The 10,196-nt window shown below is 33.2% G+C and overlaps 1 protein-coding gene across 3 annotated transcripts; it reads left to right on the forward strand.

The window, feature by feature from the left end:
- Positions 1-6,231: 6,231 nt before the first annotated feature.
- Positions 6,232-10,018, forward strand: LOC142547103 (putative protein phosphatase 2C 60). 3 transcript variants are annotated; one of them, XM_075655185.1, is made up of 5 exons: positions 6,232-6,542; positions 7,024-7,450; positions 7,544-7,911; positions 8,534-8,770; positions 9,315-10,018. In XM_075655185.1, exons 2-5 carry the CDS (start codon positions 7,132-7,134, stop codon positions 9,582-9,584), a joined length of 1,194 nt encoding a protein of 397 aa, XP_075511300.1. In that variant the 5' UTR covers positions 6,232-6,542; positions 7,024-7,131; the 3' UTR covers positions 9,585-10,018. The 3 variants fall into 3 exon arrangements, with proteins under 3 accessions (XP_075511300.1, XP_075511301.1, XP_075511302.1); XM_075655186.1 differs by lacking the exon at positions 6,232-6,542 and adding an exon at positions 6,583-6,907; XM_075655187.1 differs by lacking the exon at positions 6,232-6,542 and adding an exon at positions 6,583-6,903.
- The last annotated feature ends 178 nt before the right edge of the window (positions 10,019-10,196 follow it).

Genomic DNA, 10,196 nt, shown 5'->3' on the forward strand with positions numbered 1-10,196 from the left:
CTGCTCATACCCAACTGATTGTTATTTTCGTGCAATCAGTTTGGTCATTCAGCGAATAGTTTGGCCTAGATAACATCTGATTTTGCCCAACTGACGTGAGATACGAAATGTTTCAAATTGAATTTTCTGATCGGTCAAGTTATCGGATTGTTATTTGAATTATCCAACTAAGAGGTATCATCAAAATACTGAAACTCACTAGAAATTCAGTTTGACTAAACTCAATTTCGATTTCCTTCTTGTGTTAATATGTTATAAACGCAATAATAAGTTTTGTTAACATCAAAATCAGTATTATGAACATGAAATTTTCCAACCATTTATATATGATCTTATTTTAAAAACAAGTTGTTAAAGTGTTCGATAAAATAAGATAATGAAGCTTAAAGTTGTCCATGTGTTTGATATTATAAGATCTTTTTGTTACGATAATTATCAAAATAGCATGATATTATAAAATTGATACACATGATTATTTTTAACATGTACATGTAATATATAGTTTTATATTTTGACTAATATAATAATTGTTATTAATATAATAATATTCAATTTTATAATAAATATTATAGTAATTATAATAATTATTGTAATGCACATTTTTTTTAATGAAAATTGTGAATTTTTTTATATTAATTATATTTATGAATGTATACGTGTAAAATTAATAATCAGAAATTTTATTGATATTTTTTATAAATATTTATTTATGAGATAAAATGAAATTTTGGGCAAACTAGAAATTGAGGGGAGGATTTTGTTGGGCTCATGTGAGTCGGCTTGCGTGTATTGGGCTTTGGAAATCAAATGGGAAGGATACTAAATGGCCCACAAAACTGATCTGTGTGTGTAACTATATATGCACGTATTTACGTAAATGATGAATAAAACAATAATATTAACAATAAATTATTACAACTAATATCTTCATTAATTTATAACAAGTAAATTACAAAACCATATAAAACAAATATAATCTACAAAAAATATTTTTACATAAAACAAATACACAACTATAAAAATAAAATAATAAATAATATATAATGATGACAATTTTAAACATAATAAATGAAATCATTTCAATCTTATTATAGTTCATATTTAATATAACATAATGACAAATAACGATAACATAATAAAATTAAGAGAATAATTGTTACATGAAATTATGATATAAAAAAAAACCCTACGACAAAATGGTATAATGAGTTTTCTAATTGCAAATCATGTATTTATTTCACATTTAATAAGTTCAATTTAATTAATTAACTATTATTGGACCACTCATACCATAAAGTGGATACACAATTATATATGAGATCTACAAGAAAATTATTCATAACTAAAAACTCATAATACTCATATCTCATATCTGATACTGATTGATGTTTTCATTTCATCTTCTCTAATTCATATCTGATGATATATTGACCTCAAATCAATCTTCGAATATACTGAGGTTCACTGTAACTGATCAAACAAATCATCGATACGAGGGAGGGGATATTTATCTTTAATCGTTAATAGAAAAATAATTATTATTTTTTGTAACAAAATAAAAATGAATTATAAAATGTTAGGGAGTAGAATATTAAATGATTGGGAAGTTTAACTAAAACGTCAAGTAATTAAGGAAGTTTTCAAATTCCAACTCTATAGTCGTATTGTCATTAATATAGTTGAATTTTTCCTAAAAAAATCTAAGTAGACTAAATCAAGAATTCGAATATATATAGGTTTAATTTCAAGGCTACGTACGAATCTACTTATTTCTACGTACGAGTACCATCAAATTTAATGGGTTCCTCCAAAATTCCAAGTTTGAACATTAAAAACAATAACCCACAAGTTAAATAATAATTAATAGATTTTTTAGTAAGTCAGTGTGAGACGATCTCACGAATCTTTATCTGTGAGACGGGTCAACCCTACCGATATTCACAATAAAAAATAATACTCTTACCATAAAAAGTAATAATTTTTTCATGGATGACCCAAATAAAAGATCCGTCTCACAAAATACGACCCGTGAGACCGTCTCACACAAGTTTTTGCCTAGTTTTTTATATATTTTTTCATAAGCTAGTTCGAATTAGAAATCAGTCTTACAAAATTTGATCTGTAAGACGATCTCATAGAAATTTTCGTTTTTTTTTTTTTATTTCAGAAAACAATTTATAACTAAAAGAGGGTTATTTTGTATATTATTTAAAAACGTTAAAATTTTACAATTTTAAAATAGTTATAAATAAATTTAGTTTTTTATTATTATTTAGAGAATCGACTATTCTAATTAGTCGTAGTACCTTACTCTTGAGCAGCCCAGCTTAAGATATGTTATTATAATTAGTACTTTCCTTGCCTAGAAAAAAACAACATATATTAATGCTATTTCAAAATATATGTACGTATATAATAGATTAGGGCGATACAAAACGTCAGTATTTCTTCCATTGTATTTGGTGATGGAAAAATAGGGACGCAAACGAAATATGTCGTTCGTACGTATTCAGAGTTCGACTTAGTAAAAAACACGTTTGAGATTTTTCGTTAAGATTATCGAGACGAGCTCGATTTCAATTTCAAGCTCGACAATTTTACTAAGCCAAATTCGATCTTAAGGATATTCGATTCGTTTATATCGAGCTCGATTAGTTTATTGGGCTTTGAGTATACAATAACAATATGCATTGTCTCATATTGAAATCTGAGTGTAAGTGAAATGATTGAAACACTATAAAACGATAAGTCATACCTTAAATTATCGTATCTTAGTTAAGAATGTTCGACGAACTCGAAAATGATATTGTTTAACTGACCCATTTCACGAGCCGAGCTCGTTAAACACGGTAAATGAGCTATCAACGAGCCATCTCGAGCTCAAGCCTATAGATATTTTAAACGAGTTGAGCCCGAGCCTGATACTGTTCGTTTTGATTCGACTCGACTCGTTTACATCCCTAGACGTATGTAACAAATGATAACTCAATATTATTTTCTTAATTGTTTTAGTACATGAGATGAACCTGCATATTCTATTTGTTGGGCTGAATTCATTCAATTTCATCACCGGCAGACTCTAATTTTGAACAGTACAATTATCATTACTAGCTACTTTGTACACACAGTGTACAGTTTTTTTTATATCTATTGAGAGATAAAGTGAAATTTGACAAATTATCGAAGGACTAGACTGTTATTTGAATTGTTGTAATTAAAAAAAAATAAAAACAAAAGTATTTGTTGAAATTAAAAACAAAAACAAAAACAAAAACAAAAGTGTAATATTGGTATAACATGAAGACAAAATTAGAAGATCAAAAAACAGATCAAAACACTATTTTTGTCTCTGGTACAGAGATTCTGAATAATAGTAATAGATTACCTAAAATATACAAAATGTTACTTTTTTTTGAGTACGACGAAATAAGGTCATTATTATTTGAAAATGGCTGGCCGGCTTAATAATTGTGTGCATTGTATATATTATCAATTGCTCATAATAGATTGAATTCATTCTATACGAGTAACAAATTATATATATATATATATATATATATATATATATTACCTAGCCCTATTGATTTTTGAGAATCAAATGTTGGGCAACCTATTTATTAGGTTCAGTAAATTATTGACTTCTACTTTGGTCAAACCTATGATTTCGAGTTCATATTTGATCGTTACACGTATCTTCCCATATTCCACAGAAATATAGACATCTTTATTGATTACGTAAATTTATAAACGTCAGTTATACGTTTAGAAAAGTGATTAAATTTGCAGAAAGCTAAGTGATAAAAAATGAGAAGTGGAGCCGTTTTTTTTTTTTTTTAAATTACGATGCGAAGAAATTAAAAAAAAACGATTTTTGTTTTTTTAAGTGAATAATGAATAATCACTTTTTTGTAAAAGCAGCAAATAATCTCTATGGTTGAAAACTTATATTAGAAGAATAAATAAGAACATTGTTGGATGCAATAATTATCTATGTTGGTTAAAACAATCGAAACGTGGTATTTGAGCTATTGTACACGCAGTGTAAAAAATTTGAATTATACATTAAACTTCTCGGAAAGCTACTCAATATACTCGGTGTTAATTATAAACTGTTCAAATATCCACTCATAAGACTATTCAGTGTTGGAAGCTAATGTCTTAACTAGGTATTCATCCCCTGTTCTTCTTCTGACCAAAATCCGTTTTATCCCTCCAAATTTGATAATTGTAGATTACAATGCGTTCCCAGTTCCAAAATCTTACCTCTTTATTTGTTTCGTTCCAATTTTATCGGGACCAATGTTGACGTATTTATATATGCAGCTGCTGCGTTTTCATTTCGTCAAGTCTGAACCCATGCCACCGACTTGGTTTGGTTTATGCGCTGTTGCTGTCAAATTCTTTGGCTGTTCAAACTTGTTGGCCGAAAGAGAGATATTACGTTCGAGAAAGAGCTCATCTCTAGCCAAAATAAAATCACGTACGCCAATAGTAATTGAACAAGTTTTAATTATTTACAACGTGCGATTGATACTATTCAATTAATCTTGACCAAAAAGTAAAATGAGAGATTATATATTCATCCGTTTGTTTAGCTAACTTTTTCAAGCGCATTTTACAAGTAGAGATGGCTATATGTTTCCTACTTTCCTACCATCATTTTTGTAAATGGTAGTTTTATTGAGCATATTTACTCGAGGAAAACATAATGGAAGGCCACCACAACATTCCTTAATTGTTTGATCGAGTAGGCTGTTGATGTAACTAACAAAGTTGTTTTACAGTGTTGGACTTAGAGTATTTGGCCTATTGGGCTTGTTCATATTGAATGGAATATTGGACGAGTAAGGTCTTGATAAGTAGATGGTAAGTGAGAATGTCTCACATAGGAAAATAATAATAGCATTAGCGAGCTTATATTGAGTTACACTTTGTGAATATGTAAGAATGATTGGTCAAGAGACTCTCTCTCGCGCACGTAGACGAATGAGGTGCAAATCATGAGCTCGATTTGCACTGAAAAATGCTTGGCTTGTGTGCAAGTGTACGAGCCGACCAAGGTACACTTCGTGTCTATTGCTATTTTTATTTTCAAAATTCAATTTTGGATGACCTTCCATCTGCCTGACTCTCCTTATGGTCTGCCTGTTGGTGCTCATGCTGGACTGACTTTTGGCCTTTCGGTATGGAACCCGAATGTCTATATATAGAGGCAGCCTCAAGTCTTTCAAGAACACACAACTCACTCTCCTATATTTTCGTTCAACTCTCTTCTTTGTTTCAGCTGCTGCTCCTCTGCTCTATCTCGTGATAAATTTCAGGTATTTTTCAGTTCGTTGTTGTAGTGTCTCGTGCTAGGTTACTGCTGGTTGTTCCGTTGTATCTTGTGAATCAGACGTCCAATTTCATCCTCGAAGTACATACCGGAGGAGACAAATATGTTTTAAAGATAATGTACTTCGTACAGGCCTTGGTTTGGTTTATTTTAAGATTTACTGTGCTGTATTTTTTTCATCATATTGTTCACTGGTTTTTAACGAAAGTTTTCTGTAATTTATCCTCATATATATTATGCAACATACACAAGATGTAACACCTTCACGACATGTACAATTTTATTGGTCTTAGTTTTGAGCGAATAACAAACAGTCATGTTTTTGGTAAATTTTCATCTCAAATACATATAAATTGCATATAAGAATTATCCAATGCACCATTTAGTACTGTCTGAACAAGCAAGTAGAAAATTACCAAGTCAATCCTCTATTTTATGTGGTGGGACGAACTTAACCAAATTCGACAACTTTTAACACCATTTTGGTCAGTCGAGAAATTGCCAATCCAACCCAACCAGCTTGTTTTTATATGACGGGACAGACGGATCTTGCTGTTTAGTCCGGTTTTTCTACAGCTCTAACATCATTCTTATATATATATATATATATATATATGTATATCGATTTATCATTCTTATCGTATCATGCCAAATGTGGTATAATATACACACATACGCATAATTGATAATTTATGTGTGAAGTTGATGGATACATATGGCCTCTAGTTTTTAAATTTTCTCCTATCAAAATATTTTTTTTGTTAAACATTTAATTGATTTATCTAATCTAAATATAAAAAAGTATTTAGAATGTTTTTTTTTTAAAAACAGATGTTTATTCATTTTCTCTCTCTATATTTTCTCTATCTAAAAGTGTGTGTGGAGCCCAGAACCGGACCTCTCCTTTGCTGGCTTGAACCTCTCCATTGTTGAACTTTAATGGGGTTTGTCCACACTTTCCCTTGCCTCAATCAAGCACGCAATTCTATAAATACTCTGCCTCTCCTCTCCCTCTCCCTATAAATCTTTTGGGGTTCTTTTTTTTACTATTTCATCACCACTTCACATTCACAAATCTTGCTCTGCTTGAAAAAGAGAACTCAAAACAAAAACCCACTTCAGTTTTTTCCTTTTCCCTTGGATTTGATGGATCTAAAGATCTAATTCCTCTCACTTTCAGATTTTTTTTTCCAAATTAATTGTAAAGGTAACTTCTTTTCCATATCTCAATCTTGTGTATTGTTCTATTAAAAAAAGTTGTAAATTGAATTGATGCTGTTGGCGGCTCAAGGATTTGAAGACTTTTTTTGTTCCCTCCTGCTTTTGGGAGGTTGAACCTTCTAGAATTTCAACCAGTTGACCCAAAAATGGCCCGAGAAATCAGTTAATTTTAACCACTTTGTATTTCGGAGCCCTCCCTTCCCTCTTTCCCTCGGAGCTGAATTTTCTTGACACAGAGTCAGGTTCCTGGGTTTTTTGGATTATTAATATAGGACCTGTGTTTACTGGAAGGTCGTTTTATACTTTTATTAGTTTCCTTGTATCAACTTTCCGGAATCGGGCGTAAAGTAGGTGATCATAATGCATGTATATTGGTTTTCATTTTCTTAGATTGTTGATATTCGTTCATATTCTAAATCTGTTTGTTTTGTGTTGTGCTGGTCTCTGGTCTTACTTTGTGCTTGTAGGCGAGAGATTGATTTATGGTGATGCAATCGAGTTTAATCTAGGAAAACAGTTAGCCTCAGTGCTTGTTGGATGCTGATAATTTGATGGTGTTTCAGATGAGATGAGGGATGTTTTCTGGGTTATTGAAATTATTGAGGGCCTGCTTTCGGCCAAAGCCTGAGCGATATGCTCGCACAAGTTCAGACTCCGGTGGTCAACAAGATGGACTTCTGTGGTATAAGGACTCAGGGCAGCATTCTTGCGGAGATTTTTCGATGGCTGTAGTTCAAGCAAATAATTTACTTGAGGATCAGAGCCAACTTGAATCTGGTTGTCTCAGCTCGAATGATTCAGGTCCATATGGTACTTTTGTGGGAATTTATGATGGACATGGCGGTCCTGAGGCTTCTCGTTTCATCAATGAGCACCTCTTTCAACATCTGAAGAGTAAGTCCTGTAATTATTGTTCAATTGAGAAATTGGATCGGTGGTGATCTTGAGAAACCAAGTTTTATTTATCATATGCATCGATTTTTTCAGGGTTCACTGCAGAACATCAAACAATGTCAGTAGAGGTTATTCGGAAGGCATTTGAAGTTACGGAAGATGGCTTTTTCTCAGTCGTCAGCAGGCAATGGCCAATGAAACCCCAGATAGCAGCGGTGGGCTCCTGCTGCCTTGTTGGAATCATCTGCAGTGGAACTCTTTATATTGCTAGTCTTGGTGATTCTCGTGCTGTTTTGGGGAGACTTGTCAAGGCTACAGAGGAGGTCCTCGCCATTCAACTCTCGATTGAGCACAATGCGAGTCATGAGTCTGTGAGAAAGGAGCTGCAATCTCTACACCCCGATGACCCACAAATTGTTGTTCTAAAACATAATGTATGGCGTGTGAAAGGTCTTATACAGGTTGGTTCATTTGACCACATTTTGCTGCAAACCTTTATTCTGTGCTGCTATCGTTTCTGTTGGCTATTAATTCATGATGGGAACTACCGTGTCCTTGAAGTGGAAAAATCTTAATCAGATTTCTGTTGTACATTTCTATTATGAAGAGATGGTTTGGGGCCTCATTTGCTTTTGAAACTGTTCCTTCCTAAACGTGAAAGGCTGATGCTGTGGTGACATGTTTTTTGCCAGCTTCTCATGCATGATTTCTACATGATTAGCTGTGGCTTAGAAATGTGAGTTCATTATCTGCCAATTTGGTTCCATCATGATCCTCTTTCGATAGAAGAAATAATTGCACTGACCATTATGAAATCTAGAACTACTGAACAATTAGAGATGCATCCTTTAAGACAAAACGGTTGGACAAAATTTTTCTTTAATTCGCGTTATTTTTTGGAAATTCTGCAAAAAATTTCTTACCATTTATTTATCTATTTACTATTTGTGGGATTTGTGTTTAAGCCAGCAAATCATCTCTAAATATTCATTCTGCATGGGATGTCTGTCTTATCTTTGGACGAGCTACTGTTGCATTTGACCTTGGTCAGTGTTTTGTTGGTCTGAACGTGTCATTTTACAGATCTCAAGATCTATCGGAGACGTGTATTTGAAGAAGGCTGAATATAACAGGGAGCCACTGTATGCAAAATTTCGTCTGCGTGAACCCTTTAAAAGACCAATTTTAAGCGCAGAACCAGCAATTACTGTCCAACCGTTACTACCTCATGACCAGTTCGTCATATTTGCCTCAGATGGCCTTTGGGAGCATCTTACCAACCAAGAAGCAGTTGATCTGGTCCAAAATCATCCACACAGTGTAAGATATCTAACCCATGGAGACGATATTGCCTTTATTGTTTGGATTAACATAGTGCACTGCATGCTTACACATATTGAAACTACTACATGGACATCTGAGTGCTGTCTTCTCCTGTGTACCTTCTGTTCTTTATAAATTTATGAGAGATCGGCTCTATACAAGCATCTATCATAACTTGAAAAGAATGGTGACTCCTAGAATCTTAGTTTTGGTCCTTGTTAGCTCCAATTTCTGACCAACTGTAGCTGTTGTTATATTGATAACAAGTTTCTTGGCATGATGATCAAATACTATAAATTATGTTCGATAATATGTGTGCTGGCCAATGTCTAAAAAGACTAATGACGCTACTTTAAGTGGGAAAATATGAATCAGAGGCTGCATAGGACAAAGTAAGGGAAACAAACAGTGTCTACGTGCTGATGGTAAAAAAAGTATTATGTATTTAATTTCCATGTTGCATTCCATTTCATAAAAAATAAAATCAAAATTACCTTCTAGTCAGAAGAAAAGTATCAATTTTTTTACCTTAATTGTGCAGGGCATTGCAAGAAGATTAGTGAAAACGGCATTGCAAGAGGCCGCAAAGAAGAGGGAGATGAGGTACTCAGACCTGAAGAAAATTGATCGCGGGGTGCGTCGTCATTTCCATGATGACATCACAGTTGTGGTGTTATTTCTTGACTCAAATCTGGTGAGTCGGGCTAGTTCAGTCAAGACACCTAAAATATCCATTAAGGGAGGTGGCATCAATCTTCCTCCCAACATTCTTGCACCATTTACCGTGCCTATGGAAACTGGCTCTACTTGACTGTTCAACTGTTTCTTCTGACGTTATGTGAATACGGGCAGGTAGCTAATAGCAAAAGGGGAGCAGCAGCGTGGAATTCTTTAATGTGCTCTGTAATTTTAAATCGAAGACGAATCTCCCTATTATTTTGGTGCCAAAGTGAAGCAGGAAAGAAACCCAACTTCAAGGTGACATCCACTATAGTTTGTTTTTTGGAGCAGATTTACATCTGCATTTGTCTTCTATATCCCTATGCTCTTCACCTGTATTTTCTTTCTATCTTCTTATCCCTTGTAGATACTTGTGAAACTTGAGGCTAAATGACCTTGTTGACTCTTATTTTGAGATAAGTTTAAGCTAATAAGATAAAGGAAAACAGCTTGCAGTGGAAAGAGAATAGCTACTTATAAGTTATGCATATTTGTTCTTATGAGAAGATATAGATTGTTGGTTTCGATGATGGTGGTGATTCACAATGCAGCTTCAAGTTTAATTCTTTTCATTTAGATCTAGTCGATGACTCTCAATGGTTTGAGTTTGTGACTCAATTCTTTTTCTTTTGAAAAGTGGCGATCCTTGTACCTCGAACAGATAAACAACTTGAGGAGTTATTATCACGAGTTGATTAATTTC

This window comes from Primulina tabacum, chromosome 5 (genome assembly GCF_025594145.1).
Source record: "Primulina tabacum isolate GXHZ01 chromosome 5, ASM2559414v2, whole genome shotgun sequence".
NCBI classification, from domain to species: domain Eukaryota; kingdom Viridiplantae; phylum Streptophyta; class Magnoliopsida; order Lamiales; family Gesneriaceae; genus Primulina; species Primulina tabacum.